Source organism: Apaloderma vittatum, unplaced genomic scaffold (assembly GCF_000703405.1).
Source record: "Apaloderma vittatum isolate BGI_N311 unplaced genomic scaffold, ASM70340v1 scaffold7156, whole genome shotgun sequence".
Classification (NCBI taxonomy): Eukaryota; Metazoa; Chordata; class Aves; order Trogoniformes; family Trogonidae; genus Apaloderma; species Apaloderma vittatum.
Window position 1 is genome coordinate 35843 of NW_009721172.1, and position 23544 is coordinate 59386.

The window sequence follows — 23544 nt, forward strand, 5'->3', positions numbered from 1 at the left end:
CCTGCTGACAGATTTTCAATTCAGCTGTTATTGGGAAAGACAGGTATTTTCCAGTTCTGTAATAGCACAAATTGATTTATAAACCTGTTCTTCATCCCATCTGTGACGTTGCCTTTACGTCCACACACGTATGTCTAATAGCCACATATCAATTTAAAGAGCAGGTAGATAGTTGTCTTATCTTGTTGCTGTTTTTAATATGATTCAGTAAGTAGACATAATGGGAAAGACCATGCGTGATAGTCATTCCTGCAGAGTTTTCCATGTCTGATGAACAGCCTGCACGCTGAGAAGAGAGCCCTAGCAGGCCTGTCGTAGTAAAGTTAAATGCTCCCTCTGTCTCAATCTTCTTTCACAAGTATTTTTATTTTCCGCCCTGGATGAATTTCTTAAACTTGACAGTTTACCTATTTATTTTATGGATGAATTTCTTAAACTTGACAGTTTACCTTTTGAAATTAATTGCTGTTTCTCTGTAGCCACAAACAACTATTTGTGAGTTTCTTAGTGATGCAGGAATGACTAGACTACAGGGCTTGTCTGCTGCCACTAGATCTGCACTACAGCTCTGTTTTGCTGCATGGTGTCACTGATTTATCTGGCTGTGAAAAAACCATGGGTCCGATTAAGATTATGTCTTCTTGCCATGTGCTTCTGTTGATTTCCCTGGTTTGTCATATCATTCCTTCTGTCCTTCCTTCTCTTCTTCACCCTAGAGGACCCTGTACTGAGTAGGAGCATCTTCGACTAGATCAGGTTGCTCAGAGCCATGTGATTGTTGTCCCCTCAGAGGTTAAAAAAGAGAAGTTGATATAGGGTGCTAAGTTAATTATCAGTCAGCATGGAGGAACAGATCCATTCGTAGGGCTGAAGACTTATTTGAGATTCAGGAAGGAATCTGAGCACTGTCATGCTTAAGCCTTTTAGCTGCAGTGATCTAGGAGGAATCAAATCCTTCTTGTATTTCTGACTCTAAAATGGTTATCATGGTATTTCAAGGACATAAAAATGAGCGATAACTGTCTAAATATAGTTTGAAAACTTCATGAGATTGAAGTGCAAGTTGAAAGTCGTTTTTGCCAATTTGTTGACTCGTGCAGCATAATCCATGCATTGTGTTATGCAATAGTGGCACCCAGTGGAGACTGGAATTAGAGCAAAGTTTCTGTTGCTGCTGGGTAAAGCTTACCCAGTTCTACCCCAAGTTTAGGACTGTGGGCACTGATTCGGGAAAGTACATTTATGAGGATCAAAGCTACGCACAATTTCACTGTTCACCTAAATCAAGAACTCTTACCTGTCAGGCAGGCTGTTGCGGGTTAGGGCTGGGTCGGCCACTAACATGGACAGATGCTCTCTAACCCCCTCTTCCCACCCCGAGCTTTTATCTGTCTACGCACAACAAACTCTGGGTAATGCAAAGGCCTTCTCCCCACAGGATAGACCCTCTGCTCAGGTGCATGGAGTCAAAAACCTTAAGTAATATCTAATGTAAGAGTATACTGGGGAGTGGAGGAAAAATGCCCACCAGTCCTACTGCCCTGAAAACACTGCTTGAACAGCGATGGCATCAGCCTCTGAAGCTTGGAGAGAAAGTGAAGCAGCGTGTGTGCGCGGGGGCAAGGGGGAACGGAAGGAAAGCACAGTTCCTGGTTCAGTCATGGTCTGGGCTTCGGTGCAGCAGCCTGGATAGATTGTAAGGTGCGTGAGAGAGGAGAATAGGAGGAATGCATGAAGAAGGTAAAGCACCTAGGGCATTGGAGAAGGCATTAGGACAGAGAAGTCCGATTAATCAGATGAAGACTTTCATCCTGAAAAGTGACAGGTAATTGAGATGTACTCATGTAATTACAATTGATTTTTCTCACAGCAAAAAAAAAAAAAGACACAAGTATGGCAATTGCTGAAAGTGGTAATGGAAAAGGAAGTCATTTTAAGTAGAGATGGTGACAGCTTTTTTCTTTCCTTTTTCCTCTTAGTTTTTGAAGAAAGCTATGAGTGCTGACTTCTAATCCTAAACAGAAGCAATAAATGTTATTTCATAGTTGTGGGAAAGACAAAATAACGTAGAGAGATATGAAAGGAGATAAAAATCAAAGACCTTTTCAGTAACATGAAACAAGATTTACAATTGAATAAAGAAATATCTGTTATTCAAGCTCATTAATAGATGACTAAGTAAATTGTTTTTTAAGCAGGCTGGTTTATGGTCAGCTGTTCTGAACAGAAACACAATTCCATAATTTACTTTTACCGAGCCTTGTTTTGTATAGCAAAACAAAGTAAATTTCAAAAATGTGCTGAATTCATCTCTGGTGAAAAATAGGAGTGTTTTAGCACAGACTTCACACTGGCTTTTCCCTAGCAGTCACCATCATTTCTTACTGTGCTACCTTGGTCTTGTTGCGGCACCTTCCCAAGGGTGAGAAGAATGTGACCGGGGCTGTACCTGCTGCACTGCAGAGCTGGACACAGCTGTACTGTGAGAGGTGCCTGGAAGAGCTTCAAATCCTAATACAATTAGAAACAGATTTACAATTATTTCTTCCTTTTGTTCTATGTCAGCTGTAGAGCTGACACATTGTAAAAATATTTCCCTTTTGATATATTATTTACAATCTGAATTATTCTAAAATAGATTCTCAAGCAAGTTACGCTTATTCTCTTTGTTAGTGCTGTTGGAAAGGGAGAGTGTGCTGCAAGCAGGTCTCAGAAGAGAATCTAGGAAGCCACTATTCCATTCTAGCATTCTAGTGTCTAGCAAGGCGCGGTGAGGCTCAAAACAGCATTTTCTTCCTCCCAGATTCTTTGTTCTTTAACAGAGCTTGAACTCTTTCTAGAAGTTTGGTATACTTTGATTTAAACTTAAATTCTTTGGCCGCAAGGGTTCAGTAGTTCTGGTTTCAGAGTGACATGTTTATACTCCTGTTTTCCAGTTGTCATGCTTTTCTAGTATCTCTTCTAGATCCCCCATGACCTTATCTCTGCATTCTGCTGAAACAAAAGAGGATAGATCCTAATCCTGGGAGCCTCTCCTGGGGCCGGGGGAAGCCCAGTGCCTTTCTGTGGAGAGCTGCAGTGTCTCTGTGTTATTTACAGACTGGTGGGTGGCAGAACGAAGCCTGATGATGTGGAACTTCTAGCACAGGCTTGGGCTTACAGGTCTGGAGGATTAGATTGCTTTGGAACATGGAATTGCTTGTGAAGGGCATTTTAACTGTTATTGGGGAACTCTAATATTTAGTACTTGCTAGTTGTTAGGTTCCTTCTGTCATAACATCTCTCCTATTATTCTAAGTGTGAACGAACTGACTCACAGATTAGAAATGCTATCAGAAAAACAGATAGTGACTAGATGACAGAATCAGAACATGATTTGGCACTTTCCTCAACTACACACTTATTATCCCAGTTCTATGCCACATCTTAGCTAAAATACAGCAAGTTGAGTTTTTATCTTTGCCATAATATAATGCTTACACATTTTTCTGTCTAATGTAAGCAGAGAAGCTCCTGGGCTATCGAAGCTGGAATCTACTCACTAGGTAAATTCAATTTCAGTGAATTCTGACATAGTCTTCTGATGCAAGATGGGTTTATGAAGATAAACCTAACGTGCAATTATTTTTTTGAATATAGGTTGGAACTGCTCCTGTCAAAGTGCTACATTGTAGCTATCTTTGCTTGCTGCAAAAAGAATTTCTATTGAAAGTGAAACCAAATTTCTGGTTTTATTCCTCCTCAGTGCAACATTGTTATTCTCGATAAAGATGCTTATTTATGTTGAGACCTGGTAAGGCAGCAAATGATATTAAGTGGAAGAAAAATCAAAATTCAGCTTGTAAAAATATTCCTTTTGCTCAGTCTCTTCCTGTTTCCCTTATTTTTTTCTAATACAGAGGCAATATAGTGACTATATTTGACCAAAGAGCAGTACTGGGGGCTGTTAATAGAGAGAAAAATCTCTGAGATCATTTTACCTGATGGATCATAGTAGACCTCTGACTGCTAATAAAGATTCCATGCAAACAGCTGATCTTAAACTTGAATTTCCTATGCTTAAAGCAATTCTGAAATTATTTGATTGCCACTGAAGTCATAGGAATAAATCAATGTTTGTAGGAGACCAAAGGGTATTTTCCTGTCAGGAGAGGAATCTTAGGACCAAATGGTTTGAGTCTGCTGCAGTAAAGTTCCATCAATTTTCACCAGATGAAAACCGCTACTTTTTTACTTTCTTGAAATTCTTGTTTGAATAAGAGTAGCAATTTCCTCTGTTGTTATTACAACAGGAGTGGAGTCTTACCGAGCTACTCACTAAAAGTTTTACAGCTACAGTGCTGTGAGTGTTTTCATTATAAATGACTATCATAAAGCTCTGTAACTTGCTTGTAAAAATTTTCTGCCAATAAAAATCTGGCATGCGCAAGGCTGGTTCTGGAGCTAATTTATTTAAATTAATTTATTAAAATAATTGGACAGCCATTGTGAAGTAATGAATGTCGCAAACAATTATATTAACCTGGTGCCTCATAGTGCTTTTCTTAAAAGCAATAAAAAGTGTTAGAAAGAGCAACATGGTGAAGCACTGAGTCACTTTTGGCAACTGTGAATTTAGTCATAAAAAAAATTTTCTGAACAAGTTGCTGTACATATTTAATATATTCTACTAGATAAATGTCCTACTGTTACTGTGCGCTTAATTAGTGTACATGTGATTCAGATTCTGTAGGGGCCTTGCATTTCAGAGACTCTGAATATTTTTTAGGCTAAACTAACTTAGACCATTGAAATGAGAAATATTTGCAGGAAAATTGTTTGGAAAAGAATCTGTTTCTGAATGCATTTGCAGAATCTCATACATAAAGTAACAGCAAAAAAGGCAAAATCCTGCACTATCTCTGCTGCTCATCTACACTCTCTGCCTTTCTAATGGAACTGTACTTTCTGGTGTGGTGTGTTCATTGTCACGCTCTGAGCACAGGGCAGGGTTATGTTTATTTCTAACTTCATGGTACAATGACCTGTTCAAGAATTTTAATCTGATGAGAGAAGAAATGTACGTGAAATTACAGTAATAATAATAACAATAACAACTATAATAATAATACCTTGTATTAGCTCTTTAGCATACTCATGTTAAGGTGTAGCTTAAACACATTCAAAATTCCAACAGGAAGATTACCAGATACTTTTCCTGAGAGAAAAAAAGACACTGTGAGGAGTTAGATTAGCTGATAATGGCTGATTATCTGGCTGTGACCTCCATGCTGCGCTTTTTGGATAGAGGCACTTTCTCATTATTGTAATAGATGAAGAGGGTCCTCTAAAAAATCTGGTGTGCATAGGCTTTTTTTTTCTCCTTATAGAAGAGGTACACTAACAGACACTTCTTGAAAATAAAATCCGTGATGTCACACCAAAAACTAAATGATACAAAGTAATCAAACATGTTGAAAGAGTGATTTTAAATGCCAGACACCAGGCGTTTGAGAATATGCCCTCATGCAATGAAGTGTCTGTGACATTATTTATTTAAAACTAGATGATCGGAGCATGTTTTTTTCAGTGAGCACATCTCATTTTCTGAAGTGCCCTGCTATGCATAGCCCTGGAGCCCCTGTTTGTTTATAGGAGAAGTTGAGGTGTTGGTTTTTTTTCTTCTGCTGCTCAGACTATGATCCCCCGGGGTAAATAAAAATAAGGGCTATGTGAAAACTACTAATGTCTGAAAAAAAACTAATTCAGACTTCAGGTCCCAGTATCTCATTCAGCATTCTTACATAACATATGACAGGTCCTCTCATCTTGTTGCTGAGTCCTTTATGTGTTGGTGTGGCTTACTTTTAATGAAATTCAGACCCCAAAGTATAATATATAAAGCCTTATCCATTATTAAAAAGAAACAAGCATATACTTTCTGGAATTTGTAATGTAGATATCAAGAAAATCCTACAAATAGGAACAGACTCCTGCAGTTTAAAAACAAGCCAGTATATCCAGCCCTCTAAAATGCAGAGCAAAAGAATCTGAGAAACCTTTGACTTCTGTCATGTGTCACATAACTTGAAGAATTTAATCTCTAACTTTACCATGTGTGAACACAAGTAATTCTCCTCTACTCTTGTATACTCCTGAGATTACAGATATCACAGTTGTTACTGTGATTGTCTTTTAGCTTTTATATAGGAGAACAACAAATACTGAATACAAAAGCCATTTAGAATCTTTTTTTCCCCCAAGCCACTGTGCCTGTTTGTACTCAGTAGTTTTCCTTTTGTTTTATCAAGGCATCCCAACTCAATGAACATCAACAGTGGTTGGGTAGTAGGATCTGTACTACAGATGACTTCCAAGTAAGTGCAAGTGAATTCCTTTGCAGTGTCTTTTCCTTCTGCCCTTTGTAGCCACCCAGTAGCTATCCTGTAGAAACGGAGGCAGGTGAGGAGTAGATCAGGAAACTTGAACGTATCTTTGGGTTGTCCACCAATGTTTGCAGAGGGTAGTTTGAAGCAAAATAAACTATGATTTATGGGAGTTGGAATATGTGAGCTGCTAGGCTAATAGTGGTGCATTTCCTGGTTTCTTTTATCAACTGCAGAAACAATACTTTAAAAGACTGTCTTACTCTTAGTATCAGTCCTCAAAGAAAAGACCTTCAGCAGCATTTTGTACAAATGAAGTCAGACCTTATTAGAAAGAAGTCGATGGGTCTTAGTTCACGGAGTGCCCTGGAGAGCCTGCCTTGAACTTCCTTGTGGAAAGCAGAGAGTTACGACTATTGTTGTGTGTAATATTTCAAATCATGACATAATTAATACAATTCGTCCCAAGTTCTGTACTGGTATCTTTAACAGATGCCTAGATTTATTTAATATTTTTAGGAGGAAGAACAAGTATACTGAAGAAAAAAGAGGGCTGCCCCAGAACTTACTCATTCCTGTTCCAGAGAAAAAGACATTATTTCCTTTCAGAAGACTTGATCTATGCAGTAAAGTGATCACACATTTATTTTGTCACTTGGATTAAGTCTCTATAACAAGGCTATGCTCCCAAGAATATCAGTTCCTGGCATTTTTCCAGTTATCAATATTGAAATATTAGTGATCAAGCATTTACTGAACACCATTCCTCAAATGCAGGAACTCCGCAGCATCATGTTGCATTCATGGAATTCATTTGTTTGCGTTATCTGGCTAACTGGTTCTTTTGTATTGCCAAGGTGATGAACAGATTTGACATTTAGCTGATTACTTCACCAAAATTAAACAGAAAACAGGGCAGCCATCCAAACTTCCTTTCAGTGTGAAAGCTAATTATAAAAATGCTTTGAGCAGCAATTTCTTTTTGGATGTTAAAGTGCTTTTATTAGATTGTTCCCCTGTCATTTTAGAATTTATTGCTAGACACTTATAAATGAGGCTGCCTGCTGAAGTAGAATTATTTTATTTACTATATTTAAGATGGGTGAGTGTATAGAGCAACTTTTAGGCTGAATTTGTTAGTATTTTACTTATTTTTGAGTAGAAAAGAGAAAAAGTAACTAGTGCTGGCTTTCGCGGATCCAGAAGACGTATTTTGTATTTATGCTGTATAAAACTTTATATCCACTTCTATTTACAATTCAGCAACTCCCAGTTTCCAAAACCAATCACCTAGCAAAAAACAAAAAAAATCAAATATATAACTTAAAAGTTAAGTGCAGCTCTATATTGTTAGAAACCTGTATTTTATAGTGAAGATACAAACAGTCAGCAGCAATGGAAAAATCTAACGATGTGATTGTACCTGTCTTTCATGAACCATTACTTGTTCCGAAATGGCATAAAACTACTCTAAAGTAATTTTGTCAAGGTCATTGAATAGAAGTTGGCCAAATGGATTTTAACCAGGAAATTTAGAGCTGAAGAGTGCTGTACCCTGTTAGAAGATCATAGAAGTCTCTCGTGAAGTAGTTTTTGAATGTGTTGGAATATATTTAACTTTTTACACTGCCTGTTGTTATTAACATCCCTCAGACCCCAGACAAGGTGTGATCTGGAGAGGTTTCAAGGTGACAAAGTTGGGGGTTTGCATATAATATTGTCTAGCACGCTTTGGCTACTAAATCATCTTGTGAGGACATACATTAATTCTTGACACTGAGATCTATTAATATACCTTGAAGCCAAGTGAATTATGTGAATCTGCTGTTTCAAGCTGTAGAATTCTGCCATAACTAGGAGGAAATATTTTGCTGTAGGTAGATTAATGTTGAAAGCTTGTCAAGAAAAAGTTTAATGTTGAAAATTTATTCTTCCTCTTTTTGCCAGTACTTGAGCTTCTCTACTAAATCCCATTTGTAATCCAAGGAAAAATAGAGATATAATTTCTTTTGTATTTATCTATGTTATTAGAGTTCCCATGATATAGTCTATTGCCTATTAAAAAGTGCACCCCAGTGAATGATCTTTTGGAGGGTAATTTTTGCTCCCATCTATCTGAGAGCTTTTCTTGTGTGCAGTAACTGTCAGTGCTTATCAGATAATTTAATCCATGCCCATTGCAGAATAAGTAATTAAGGTAACTTAACATTCTCCGTTAATAAATAACAAAACTGCGAGTAGGAGATTTGCTAAATACCCTTTGTGGAGATAATGGATAGGACGTAATGTGCATGTTCTTGGGAATTTTTGAATAGACAGACAATGCAGTCTGGACAGCAGACCTAAGAAAGTGTCTTAGTGAGTATACAACACAAATGTGAGTTTGTTTTTGATTGTTAAAGTGTATTTCGCGCTAAGCCTTCATAACTCCTCTTTGTATTTACAAAGTGTCCAGGCAACATGTAAGACACCCGACTCCACACATTTTCAGAACTTCAAATAAATAAATAAATACTGCCAGTTTATAAAACAGTTACACAGTGAAGTTTGTAAAAGCTCTGATCATTTGTAAACTGTACCTGTAGTTGCATTAGTTTTATTTGTCTAAAGATTTTAATTACTGTATTAATTTAATTCATGCTTAAATTAGACTGTGGCATAGCAGCAGTTAGGATTTGCTTATCAAAGCTTCTTTTTGGATTGGTGTTTAACCTGAGAGATCTGTCAGAAAAGACTTGTTTGTTTGACCAAAATCAATTCAGCAGAAATATTAAGGGAGAAGGAAATGCAAGATCTTTTTCTGGTCAACAAACTTTTATGCTGAACTCATTTGTATTTGCTAAATTGAAACTTCTGTGTTGCAAATGCCGTCAAGTTAAGTCATTTTTGAAATTAAACTGAATAGTTTTGCCACAGCCAAGATATGAGAACTGTAAACCCATCTCTGGTTGCAGAAGTATTTCCTGGAGTATTTCCAGCCTACACCTGTTGTTTTTCCATAGGTTGATGGGATACTGTGCCTGACTGACATTCTTACTGATAACAGCCACTCTGAAGCTACTCATGCAGAAGCAGCAGCAGTAATTGCACAGATCACATCTCCACATCTCACTTTCACTCAGCATCTCAGCAGCTTTCTGGAAAACATGGAAGAAATTCTAACAGCACTTGTCAGTAAGTTCTTTATGGGACTTCTGTCCTGAATCCAGCAGGTCAAATTAACTTGTGCAGAGCTTGGTTCTATTGAAGCTGGACTGCTAAAGGCATCTGACCTGTCTCTTTTGAAACGATTTTCCAGGTTATTAAAGGATACTGTGGTCAGGGGCAATCTGAGCAACCTATCCAGAATATACTAGCAGGCAGAGCATTTTCCTGATTGTCACTGTCTAAGTTCCACAGGAATTTTAGTAGTATATACTCTGCCCAAGAAATGTAAGCATTAAAAATAGAACACATGTAATTTTGGAAGAGTCATTGCAATAATCACACACCAGTTTCCTTGTAATATTTCTACCTCAGTAACTGAATTACTGTAATATGTTTAATTTTTAAACCATACTGAAATCCAATTACCAGCTGATTCAGATCTTAGTTAAAGTAGATGTGTGCAAGGAATTAAAGGTAGCTGTGTCTTCAGCACTTCTTACTGAAGCCATAAAATATGCAAGATGGTATTTGACTATAGAGAAATATATTTAGAGATAAGCAACTTGTATATATATCTTGTTCTAAAGAACAAGATGTAGCGCAGAACTATTCTCTTATGGATCAGTTACTGTTAGCCTTCTGCCCTCTATATTTCATTTATTTAGCTATATCCTTTTACGTTGAACAGCGATCAGTAGAATATTTTCTGTTGAATGCTACACTAGTTAGATGAATGTTAGAAACACTTGGTGTCTAGGTTCATATTTACCATCTTTCCCTGCTTGTGTAGTTCAAATGAAGGTGCCTACCATTAATATATCATTTACAAAGCACCCTAACAATGTGACATATGCCAAGGTGGCCAAGAAGGCAAATAGCTTTCTAGCTTGTATCAGCAATAGTGTGACCAGCAGGGCCAGGGCAGTGATTGCCCCCCTATATTTGGCACTGATGAGGCTGCACGTCGCATCCTGTGTTCAGTTTTGGGCTCATGTGTAGATGTGGCGCTTAGGGACATGGATTAGCGGAGGACTTGGTAGTTCTACGTTAACAGCTGAACTCGATGATCTTAAAAGATTTTTTCCAACCTGAATGATTCTATGATTGTATGATATTATGTAATTGACAAAATTAACGTGGTTTTCTTTGGTTTGGTTTGTCTTTTTATCTTGATGATTATGAACTTGGTCTTAGGTACTAAGATTACTAATGCAAGATGCAGATGCTTAAATAATGCTTTGAAACACCTAACCCTGTTTTTTTGCAATGAAGTAATGACTTATATTCAACTGAATTTCTATATTCCTAGAACTGTGCCAAGAAGCCTCATCTGGTGAAGTTTTCCTGCTTGCTTCAGCAGCTCTTGCCAATATTACTTTCTTTGATACCATGGCTTGTGAAATACTGCTCCAGTTAAATGCAATGAAGATTCTTCTAGCAGCATGCTCAGACAAACACATAGTGGATACTCCATATTCCCGTGATCAGGTGAGCAGTTTCTCAGCAAATTGTGTAAAAGTCAACAGGTTTCAGATCTGTTTTGACATAGCCAAACGTTCTTGGTTCTTTTCAATATGGGACTCTTTTTTATCTCTCTCTGTTCCTTTTATTATCATAATTATGAAATATGACAGCTTTTAATTTGATTTTGCAGAAAACAAAAAAAAGCAGAGTTCCATATTTCTAAAATACTAGAATATCTGCGTTTTTTTGTCATGGAGATGGCCAAGCAGTGGCACAGAGGCCCAGAGAGGCTGTGGGATCTCCACCTTTGGAGATAGTCAAAACTTGACTGGGCAGAGCTTTGAGGCAAGTAAGATATATAAGGAGAGTGCAGCCTAAATATACAATTGTCAGTTTAATGATGAATTGGCTCCAAAAGCTGAATAAGGATCTGATCCTCAGCCCATTGACGTCGGTGGGCTTTGGATCAAGTCCTAACCGCATGGTAGATGATTTGCTGGCAAATACTGCTGGCATACTTTTGCGCTTCCCTTTCTTTTTTCACCCTTTTTTTTTAGTAAAGAAACACAGAAGGTTAAAGGCCTATGCTAATGCACAGATGAGGTCAGAGGGAATTCTTCTGGCTCCTCTCAGGTACTGCCATGCAAAGGGATGCTGCAAAGGCAATGCTGATTTGGGACTTCAGTGATTAATTTTGCCTTAGTGGATTAATAAGCATGAGGCTTGAGGGTTTCAGTAGTTATTACTAAGGGATGGAGGTTGCTAGTCAGCTCCGTTAACCTACTTTTGTTCATGAGACATTAGGAACATAATTAAAAATCCTTAATTAGGGCCTCACAAGCCCTTCCCCTTCCCACCTCTGCAGTAGCCCAAATGTGATTTATTGGTAGACTTGAGATCTGCATTGTCACAGAAAATTCTGTGTACCCTTTGATAGGAGCCAGGACATGGGACTGTAGGCATGGATTAGTGGGGTCTAGAGGGGTTACAAGGGGTGCGTTAGCTTTTATTAATAGTGCTTAGTAGTTTTCCAGCTCAGGAGTATTTATGGAAAAAATGAAGTTAAGCCATAACTGCTATATTGCTCTTTGGACAAAATCAAGGACATCAGTTGTGGAGTTTGACATGGCTGCATTCTATTATTACATATGTACAATTCTCCATGTTCTTTTTTTAATTCCTCCTGTACACCTTCTTAGTTTCAATTTCCTTATTTATTTATGCCCTCATCCTAATTCTGCTGTCAGCTGTAAGTTTGCAGTTTGCTCTGTGGATAGCATAGCAAGCCCCTTCTATTTATGAGGGAGGCAGACATTTAAAGAAATATGTATGACTTTATTAGGTAGCAGGTCAGTTCCAGGCTTTTTGCAGCTTGCAGGACACCTCCTTAGCTAGAGAAACAGAGAACTGAATGTCTTCCTTCCAAGAATTGAGAAGATTTCTTCCCCAACAACCCTTTACATTCCTTCTTGGAATGAAAAACTAGGTCAGAAAGGTGTGAGGTTTTCCGTGTGCTACAGTAAGTTTCTGAGCTGACTCCTTGTTATTTCTGCAGCAATGGGGACTATAAAATCCTACCTTGTCTTCTTCTGTTACTGAGCACCTGATGTTCAGGTGGAATCTGAGTGCTACTCATCTTTAAGAGCTGTGAGTGTTGAAATGCACTGAGAGAGAAAAGCAACACTACAATACTGTGTTTTACAAGGGTATTTTAAATTGCCTTTTTTTGCTTTTGATATATGTGCTTTAATTCCTTCTAGGTACATAAGATAGTTACTGGCTTTTCCTATTATACATATGATTATATCCCAGCCAGTAGACATTTGTCTAAGGGTACATAGATTAAAATTGAGTAGAATTGGAAAAATTTTGATTCAAGATTTTATTGTGGAATATATTTCGGTGGACTCATTTTGAATGTTCAAGTCATCCTGGCCAGTGAAATAGATGAATTAGAATTAAGCTATACTAAATGTTGAAGCTATGAAACAAAGTAAGGAACATCAAAATATCCTTTCAGAAGAGTTCATGCCTAAATTCAGCAGTGTAATGTATACAGTCAGATGTCTTTATAGAGTTTAATCACTGTCATACAAAGGGTTTAGCCAAAATCCTCATCATTCAGGGCCTTCCGGACGTTAAGTATCGTCTTAGACTCTACACTGAAAAATACAAAATATGTATATTTGTGCGCAGTATATTTATGTATAATATTTTTTTCTCTGCATTCCCACTTGTCTCTTCAGTGTTGCTAGTATTCTCACCTTACCTGTGAAGTTGTGGAGGTATATTCTAACAGCTTCTGATCTTCTCTTATTCAGGCAGACAAAGAATTAATGTGCAGTGAACACATCCATTTTAAAGTGGTTATTTCTATCAGTGAGTTATGTTTCAAAAAATGTGAGGCGGAAAAAGTCGTTTAAGTTGGAAGGAGAAAATGGAAATAGTTGCTGCTTTTTTTCTGCCAAGTACTTCCCTGTTTTCTTGGTGTTAGGGAGATGCTGTAGGCTCTGAAGTTGAGACCTTCTGCCTCATTTAAGATTTAAAGCCTTAATACTATTTTTACTCTAGGTTCCACATCCTTTTCTCTGCTCTTCCTTTTTTTTTTCATTCCAGGGCATTTGTGTTTTCCTTTTTGTTGTCTTTTTGTCTTACATGGTAGGGTCAAAAGGAGAGCAGAGAGAGATTTCACTTTAACATAAAGCAGTTTTGAATTTTAAATGTTGCCTAACACACAGTGAAAGGCTTAGAGAGCAGTGCTTTTAACGAGAAGTATATTAACAGGTCTTGCAAAGCAAGAGGTTCAGTTGGAAGAGTAGAATCTCAGCTCAGGTAAAGAACTCTGCTATTCTTTGCTAACTTAGTGTGGTGAGGTTTCTGTTCCCGGGATCAATTCCTAATATTGCTGCTGCTCTGATTTTGAAGAAGCAGTTTAACTTCTCTGCCTTTTTGTTTAATCATCTGTAAAGTTGGGCAGACATTGCCCTTACTCAGTGTAAAGTCTCTCTAGAGGAAATACGGTATGTCAGCACAATTCATTGCAGTTTGTATTTTCTTGCCTTGCCAGGTTCACGGTACAATCAGGCTGGGCTGTTTACTGCAGCAACTATAAGCAAGAGGCTTTGCTGCAGGCCGTACCAAGCATAGAGCTGTAGGTGGGAGATGGTTACGTATGCGTTTTGCTGCATTTGTCATCTTTTTGTCTTCAGTCCTTCAGGAAATGAGAGAGCAGATTTCAAAGAGCCTCTTGAGTTTTGCCACAGATCTTTTTTTTCCAAAACAGAATCACTGCCTAGGTGAAGGTTGTGGTTTCAGTCTTGATTTGAGCAGGTAAGCAAGCGCAGGGGTTTCTACAGATTATGGTTTCTTATTTCTTTTTCCTCCTCAAGCAGAAAGCTATTGCCTTCTAGAGGGGCATTAGAAGTGACTTCCTGAGCACTTTGCTTGAGTTAGTGACAGTTGAATTAGTTCTCTGCACTTTCTGCCTCTTCTAAAATGGAGAAAACTAAGTTGTCTCCCACATACTCAAACTCTGGTTCCAGTTAGACTAGCTAGACAAGGAAAATTGTTTCTTACAACTGTGATTAGCTTAGGGAAAATTGTGCTCTGCTCTAGGGAGAGCATCTGTCTTGGGTGTCATTGTTTGATCGAGTCAATTTCAAAACCTAAGAAGCCTTCTAACACCATGAAGAAAGTCTGAAGGGTAATTTTTTTTTTCTCCCTTGGATTTTCATCTGAAAAGTGGAAGACTGGCCTCAGAAGGGAGGAGACACACTCTAGCTCCATCACTCTTTTAGAACCGTATGACTTGATTTATGGGACATGTCCATTCCCCATGTGCCCCACGGAGGATGTTTACTGTGCGCTTCTCTAAAACAAAAAATGTGAGAATCTGGTTATTCTGCCTACTCCCTAGCTAGATTAGCGAGAAATACGAAGTAAAGTAAATAAAAATGTAGCAAAGACATCCTTCATTCCAAAAAGTAAGATTGCTTTAGTTTTAGTCTGTTGCCCTGCCTCAGATTTCCAAAGATTATAGTTCTGTGATGCAATCTCAGAGTGGATCTAGGCTTTGCAAGTAGATCCTCTCTCTAATCGCTATTATTATTTTATGGGGATGTTCACCTCTTCCAGTCCAGTGACAAAAAAAGTTGTTGATCTGCTTATCTGTGTATATTTATTATCCTGTTTTAAGGAAGAAAACTGAATTCTTGACCACAGAAATGGCTATCAGAAGCAATGGAAATTAAGCTTTCTATTTTAAGCAATATAATGCCCCGCAGAAAATCTTTAGACATTTCTTAGCAAGGTCTTTTCTGCTACTCAATAGTATCCTGAAAGATTCTTCTGCCTAGACTTTATGTAATACCTGTTCTTGACTCCTGCTGTATGTACTCTTTTGATGTTTCCCCATGAATTGATCTAGAATTGTGAAGTTCAGATGTTTTTAATTTATATTCAGAAAAAAAGACTCTATCTTGCTTCTCATTAGTTCTCAGAAGCCCCTTTTTTTTTTGAAGGTGGGTATCTGGAACTTTGCAGACACACTCTGATTTATCCTCATGTCATTTATTTGAACAAATTACAAAATACTCTTATAATATGTAGAAAAATTAATTTTACTTAGCGATGAATCAGCCTTAAAGGAATAATTAACTAAGAGAATTAACAAACCTATATTGATCTACTTTGCCACTCAATTAAATTACTTGCTAATTCTCATTTTTAGACTGTGTCTTTCAATTTATACTGGGACTGTCAATGAAAGCTTACTGAACAGTGTTCCTTTATTAAGGTATATTAGCATCACATCTTCCACCTCTGCAGACACCTGCCCCAGGGGAGGGAAGTGACCCTCAAATGTGGAATATATTGCCCCTTTAACAGGCTAAAAGGTGTGTTTTCATCTTCAAATCCTATGGCATCTTTCTTCCCAAGTAGCTGATTTCATAATAATGAGAATTACTTTCACCTCATCTTAAATCTTCTGTTAAGGGAAGGTTATCAAAGAGGCCACTTATGTGAGATTTAGATTTAGATGTAGATTTGTTAACCAGAGCTTTTGAGATTTACACCCTCAGTGTTTCAATCTTAGTTTATAACCAAACATTTTCATCTAGTTTTCACTTCTGCAACCAACATCCAGTACCTTTGTCCACTGGTTAATGTAGTGACCAACAAGTTTAGCTTGGCTAACTTTATAATAATGGATGATATTGTCACTACAGAGAAATATCTGTGTTTATTATCTGTTTACTTATTTTGCCTATAGAAATAGAGACTTCTAGTTAGGTTTTAGATTAATTTCCAGGGCAACTGCGAGACTAGCAAGAAGATTGACATTTGAGAACTGTGAAAAATGTCTTTTTTTTTTTTTTTTTATTAAATAGGGAATTTTTCCATGGACCTAAGGGTGAATCCTTTCCCCCACAAATACCCCTGCATACTTAGTTCACCAACAAACAATTTAAGGGCAAACTTTCAAAGTTTCTTGATTTGGGGTATGGCTTTTTAAGCTCTGAAAGTCAAATACTTAGTCTCTTAGTCTTGTGAAAAATCTTACCAGTCTCGGTGGAACTATCTGCATGTTACTATTTTGATAAGTTCGTGCCTCTTCAAAATGTGCTAAAATATGAGCTGGTCTGAGAATTCTATTCCTGGCATTTTGTGTTTTACCGCGTCACACTACTACGTGGTTTAGGTGTGTAGTACATAGCGCACATTAACAGGTAGGTGATGAACGTAGGGATGAACCTCCAAGGCCAGTTCCTCTGGTTATTTTCAGTAGCGTGTATCATGTGGCATTGACTTGAATATTTTAATTTCTATCTGGTGGTAAACAAATGTATTAGTTCATTATTTGTTTAGCAGGTCTACTTTCCTGAGATGTTCATTTCTACAGTGGTTTTAGGGCTTCCAGTTCCTCCAGAGAAAGCCGCAGCCACCAGGTTTATCAGAGTCCTTCCATAGAGAAGCACCTGCAATTTTTGATGGATCTGGATAACAGAGACAGGAGGATAAACGAGCCTGGGTTAGTCTATTCGAGAGCTCTGCTAAAATACAGATATTGGAGATGCACGGACCAAGCTCTAGCTCTAGAAGAGATCAGCCTAGCAGACATACAGGCGCCGAAGCAGGGAATGCTGCTGGATAGGATCAGCTCTTGCAGCACATGGTTCCTAAGGCAGTCCACTATAGTCATGAATTAGGTTTGGCAATAGAATGTGAGACCAGATGTTTCATTAAAAAATTTCACATAGGATGAAGCAACTTTTTTTTTTTTTTTCCTGGAAGATCTCTATCTTTGCTTAATAGTGCATCTGCAGATTCCATATAGCAAGATATTGCTGGGGTACTGGAATTTGTGAGTGGCTCCAGCAGAGACTATCTTAATGGTATGATAGAATTATTGGATGGTTAGAGCTTACGTGTCCTGTCTTTGGGGTATGTTCTTTTTTATAGTTTGAGCTGACTACAAGTTCCTTGCATGGCTTAAGAATCCAGAAAAATTTCAAGAATCGTAAATTGGCTCAGGTGACAGTCCCTTATAGTCTTGGAGTGTAATCTTTTACAAGAGATGTCTTGAGCAACTAATGAAATTTATACTAAACATTGCAGTTGAACAGTAGAGATTCCATGTTAAATGTTTTCAAGACTTTCAATTATTTAAAAATTATTTCAGTTCTGAACGAGATTTTGGTATCTATTTTTTTCAGTAATTTTCACTGATTTTCTGTGTGGAGATGAGGCTTAGGCCATCACTTCTATCTATATCTGTGTGCTCTGTGTCTCACAATAACCTCCGAACTGTTTTGTTGATGCAATAGTACTTCACAGTTATTTTTGAGAAACTGCCTAAGCTTTTAGGAAATTTAGAACCAGACAATTGGAAAAGAGACACTAAGGTAAAGACAAGCGTAAGCCTATGCATCATTAGGTAGAAAAAGATCTGCAGTGGGAAAGATGCTACTGGAAAAGTTATCTGTATGGTTTTTGACCAACTCTAAATCCAAAAGAAATGAGACTTCATTAATACCAGTGCTCATGGAAGTTTTGCTTTTCAAAGCAAACTGAGTCTACGTTTAAGTTTGTGTTTTCTTCTAGAGAGTTCATCTTTAGCATTAAACTTCCTTGAACTTTCATCTGTATTACAGAGGAAATTTTTGTTAAGCTGCATGTTTACTGAATTTGAAAATAGACAAGTATAAGGGAATATAGCAGTTAAAGTCAACTATTTATTCAGCTTGTCTATTATCGGTTTACATCATGCTGTTCCATGTTATACTGTTTACATCACAAGAAAATGTGACTTTTGGGGAAAGAAAAATCGGTCCATATGGAGTGAGCTAACCTGTAGTTCAACTACCTTTCAAGTGCTGCTAAGCATTGGAAAGATAATATAGGTAGAACTTGATGGTTATTGATGATAAGAGTCTTCTATAAAACACTCTAGAGGAGGTTGCTGATAAACCCATTAAGCTGGTTAATAAATAGATTGCAAAACACAGGGGACGTAAAGGAAGTACAGATATAACCTCCAATAATTTTTGGTGTCAAAAGACACACACCAAATATTTTTATGTATGAAAATACTTATAGGACAAAATAACTTTTTTTTAAGCAATGGAATAATTGACATATATTCAAATTGTGATTAATTGAATTCTTCATCTGTGTCTTAGAGAGCCACATGGGGTACTGATTCTGCATAGAGGAAGCAATTTTCATTAACAGGATATAATTTAGAATGAGAAAACATATACACTCTGCCTGGAACACAGTTAATAATTAATATGGAATAAATACATAGACATATACTGAGTTACCATATTTTACCTGTCACTCTGTAGAGTTTCAGCAACTCATTTGCATCTTAAGTAAGTGTATTTATTCAGAGAGATGACACTGTAACACTACCTTCAAAAGTGGAAGTCCTTTATGTCACAGCATCAAAAATGAGTCATCCTTGTTATTAAAATGGCAAAGTGATATCAGAACGTTGATTTGATCTCATGCCTACTTAAATCTAAGAAGTTTGCTTGTTTGTGAACTGACAGTATCGTTAGAAAGCTGTTAAACAGTTCTCAAACTGATCATTACTTTTGAGGCTGATCAGTTTTGCTCAACTAGAAGAGAGAAAATTAAAACCTCTTAAGAAAGTTTATTTCTGTTTTGTATTCTATTTTTTTAAGATTATTTGGTCTCTCACATGTGCTGTTAATACAGAGATAGGTTTGCATGCAGAAAACAAGTTATTTGAAAGATAAAATTAAAGAGAATATTTTGCAGGATCTGTGAGAGAAGGCCATTCTATGATTCTAGGATTCTGTATCAGTTAAAGGGAACGGGTCATAAAAATCCAATAGCTCCACATAATCCAGTCTCTGTCAACAGCTTGCTGCATCACTTTTAGCAAATTGAGTTGCACCAATTCTTGAAAACAGTTCTATTTTGGATAAGGAATTCCATAAATTAGGATCTCAAAGTGTTGGTACAAAACCTAATCTTGACCTTAGCTCAGGAAATGTATAAACAGATTTTTGAATCCAGCTCATTTTGGGTCAGTCCTTTGACATGCTCACAACTTATGGCTTCAGAAAACCAGAAAAGTAGTCCTTAAATACTCCCCTGAATGAAGGCTCAAAACTCCACATTCTTTGTGAGGATTTCTGAGCGCTTCAGCTGAACCCTGAAGCCGAAAGGTAACAATAACTTAGTGCCATGGAACGTGTACTCTGTGCTGGTTCTTAACCTTCGCTGCGAGCTCTGCCTGAGCTGGAAGGTGACTACAGGATTGATTCCTGAGGGAGGGTAGCTCCTGCTTGATTTCTTTAGGACTCCAGGTTTCTTTTTCAGTTGGTTCATTTTTATAAATGTTTATCTTCCTCCTTCTACCAATTCGACCATTGAACAATTCTGCTACATAGATTTCTATACGCCAGACTTTTATGCAAGAGCATAGGAACGTGAGAAACAGAGGGTTTATTTCTTGTCTGGATTTCATTTAGCAGCCATATGTAAGGTAAAGACCCCTGAGAAATCAAAAAGGTGGGAATAGACTGTTCAACCACAAGAATGCTTTTTATTTTTTTCTGGGTTTGCCATATTTTTGCCATTTCAATTTTATAAGCCACAATGCTATTTAATATTGCTGAATTGTAGGGCTGTACTTTATATTTCTTTCCATTTTTAATAACAGGTGGCAACAATATTGGCAAACATGTCTGTCTTGGACCAGTGTGCTTCAGAAATAATTCAAGGAAATGGTATGTATTTTAGCTGAAATATATTCTGTATTTGTTTATGGAGAATGTGAAAAGGAGAAGGTAAAGGAGAAAAGCTTCTCTAGTAATACTCTTTTTTGCATCCTTTCTCTCCTGGATGTTGCACATTGCTGCAGGGTGCAAAATGAGTCCTTTGGATGGTTCTATGTAACTGAACTATAGTATCACTGCTTTAGAAAACCTTATGACCATATTGCTGATACTCTGTGTGTGTGATTTAGCGATACAAAGCAAGGTAGTACAAAGTGTTTCAACAGCCATCGTATAAAGTGGCAATTTTTACACATCGAAAGACATCATCCGATACTAAGCCATGCATACCTGCATTTTGTGTCAATTTTTTTCCCCAGGTATTCAGAAGTATTATAAATTTTGAAGCATTATATTTTTATTACTATACAGCAGTTGCTACTTTTTTTCTATGCTTCTTTAAATGTCATATTATGAGAAATTCATTATGTTGAAAGAACCCTAGCTGTTACAGGCCCGCCAGAAGTCTGAGAAGTTAGGTTAGTAACTCTGTGGATAAGGATGCAGGAAGACGTAACTGCCTTATTAATACACCTACCAGCAAGTCTGTAGCCAAGCATTATAGTAAAACATCTTTTTGTGTGTGTGAGAGAGAGATTAAATTACAGTAAAGCTTTACATATATTGCTTTTTCTGTACGAGGAATATCCCTTCTACACTTTCTGAATTAAGGTTTGGATAGGAATGGTTTGAGTTTGGATCCATTTGAATCTCAGGCATGGCTGATCGTAGGTGGGAGAAGTGGTTTCAGAAAGCATCTGCATCGGGAAGCGAGTATTGAACTAGAACTGACCAATTACTATGTAATATTGCATTTAGATGTTTTTTGCATTTCAGTGGAAAATTTGATCTCTGTGCACACGAATAAAACTGGCAAGAATCAGGCATAACTGGTTTGCTTGATGTGGTCCAAGTGTGCACAGAGGTAGCGTGCATTTGATGTCCCTGCTGAGGTGGATAGGTGTTGCAGTTTGAGACCAGATGACATGAATGGATCTGGATTCTGAAGCAATTTAATCCCAGATACACACAATTTTACAAATTACCTGACTTCACTGTCCTATGTAGAAGACAGTGCAGGGTGGAGGTGGAGCAAGGCATGGTGGTTTCTTCTATGGCCTCCTTGTTGCATGGGAGGGATGGGGCAGTCAGAGAAAGTTTGGTAAGGTCCATATGGTTCCTGCCATGCTCCTTGTCCAAGGTCCCTCTCTTCCTGGAGTTTGGAGAGGTGGTCCTGGGCCCCTTGATGCAGGCACTTGGGACTTTCCTACTCAGAGACTTCTCTAGAAACTCTTGGTAAGACATTTCCCAGGACTCTAGATGTATGTATTTATAGGATTGGATTGAGAATATCCAAAACATCTTGTGTTGTTTGGGACAGGTGTTTAAACATATTTCACAAACATCTACTACAGCAGAAACTTGTCTGAAGTTCATGAAATTATACTATCTGAACTTCATGAAATTATACTAACAGCTATGCCAACGAGGCCTAACTCATGATCGACACTACAGCAGGCAGAGACGTAGACAGGGATTGTCAAGCACAATGTGACGAATTTTCTGGATACACTTGGTAATGCAAGTTCACACAGAACCATTTGCCCCAAGGCTTCTGTGAAGGGTTGATGCTCATCTTGTGTATGAAACCTTTTCGTGTCTGCCCAACATTGTAATCAGATGCTGGTCAGAAGCCAGATTCACAAACTGAGAAGAGCCTTTGAATCTGGGAGAATTTAGATGCATTTTCTTCACAACTTTGACTTTTTTATGTCAATTGAGTATTATCTGGCTGCATGATTCTGATGCTAATTCTCTTAATTATTTATGCAAATGTTCTAACAGTTAAAACCCTCTGATGCTACCTGAAGTAATCTGAATGCCTAATAGCATATGGAGCCTAATAGCACATAATTGTCCTTACATTTAAAATAATTTAGAAAATAGAAATGAGTACAGTGTCATCTGTTTTTCTGCTGGTACAATAAGAATATCAACTCCTACAGGCAACAGTAAGTTAGTGAAACCACTTTGACATGGATGACACTGTCTCTTCTGAAGTGAAGAGTTAGTTGCACAGTAAAGTTGAAGGCAGAATTTTATCATTTCCCTTATTAAAGGATTCCTCTTTTTAAAATACCCCTAAACAGTTTGAGATGAGAAATTTTAAAGGCTTGCTGAAAAATACATAAACTCAGAAAAAGAAAATTAGCTTTATTCTGCTTTAATACAAAGAAAAAATTCATGTCGAGACCTGAATTACGTCACTACCCTTCAGGGTAGTTTAGAAGAAAATGAAGAATTGCTTTTAGTTTGACTGAAATAAATTTGTGAAATCTAGAATACCAACTTGTAGAGGAGTCAAGAGGTTGGAGGAGGGAAGAGTTAGCGCATTTTCTAGTTCCAGAAGTTCTGTAGCTTCCTAGTGAAGACAAAGTTATGCACAAATCAGATGTGCCTGAATGCTGGTGGCCAAATTGCAGTCCACATTGATGCATTCCTCACGCCCTATTTGGGCAGCAATTGGTTTGTATTTACCCAGCTTTCTTTTTCCTTCTACTTTTTGGCACTGAGTTTTTTGGTGGAAGAGGGGATAACAGTGTCTCTTACATCCTTCTAGGTGTTCAACTTTTAATGGAAATGCTCTTTGAAAGATCACCTTCAGGAAATTCTGCAGAAGTTGCTGCTTGTGAGCGAGTCCAACAGAAATCCGCAGTTACATTGGCACGACTCAGCCGAGATCCTGAAGTGGCAGATGCAGCCATAAAACTCAGCTGTAAGGATGCATCACTAGCTAAATGGCAGACTGAAAAAAAGGGAGGAACTGCCAGTCAAGGAGAAGCTCTTTTAAATTGTTAGCCTCGCTCAGCACACTTTATGGAATAGCTTCTGTACGCAGTCTGTCCAGAGAGTGACTGAGGAGGTTGTGCTAAATGACTCTCTGGCTCATTTCCCAGAGGAACGTGAGGTGCAGTGTCCACTCAGCACATCCCTGCGGCAGACTGTGCCAGCTGAGAGGGCTGGGCTGCCTCCTCCACTCCTTCAGCTAAACCCTTGGACAGAAAACTTGCACCGCTGTAGGTTCAGATGCGATTAATCTAACAGGAAGAAACATACTCTTTTGGCTGGAGTTTTTTAAGGGCATGGGGCAGGAATGACAAGGAAGAATGGGGGTCATAATTTCCAAATTTTATTACATAGCAATAATGGGCAAAGCAATGCATTTGTTTGTTCATGCTTTACAACTATTAATT

The 23544-nt window shown here is 37.8% G+C and overlaps 1 protein-coding gene across 1 annotated transcript in view; it reads left to right on the forward strand.

Annotated features, from left to right (window-relative positions):
* The window catches only part of INSC (inscuteable homolog (Drosophila)), a 46557-nt gene that overhangs the window by 20379 nt on the left and 2634 nt on the right, over window positions 1-23544 (forward strand). The window contains exons 6-9 of the mRNA XM_009871272.1: window positions 9368-9539; window positions 10822-11000; window positions 20176-20242; window positions 22911-23066. Of these exons, the coding sequence (XP_009869574.1) occupies window positions 9368-9539; window positions 10822-11000; window positions 20176-20242; window positions 22911-23066 (574 nt within the window). The remainder of the gene's footprint in view (window positions 1-9367; window positions 9540-10821; window positions 11001-20175; window positions 20243-22910; window positions 23067-23544) is intronic.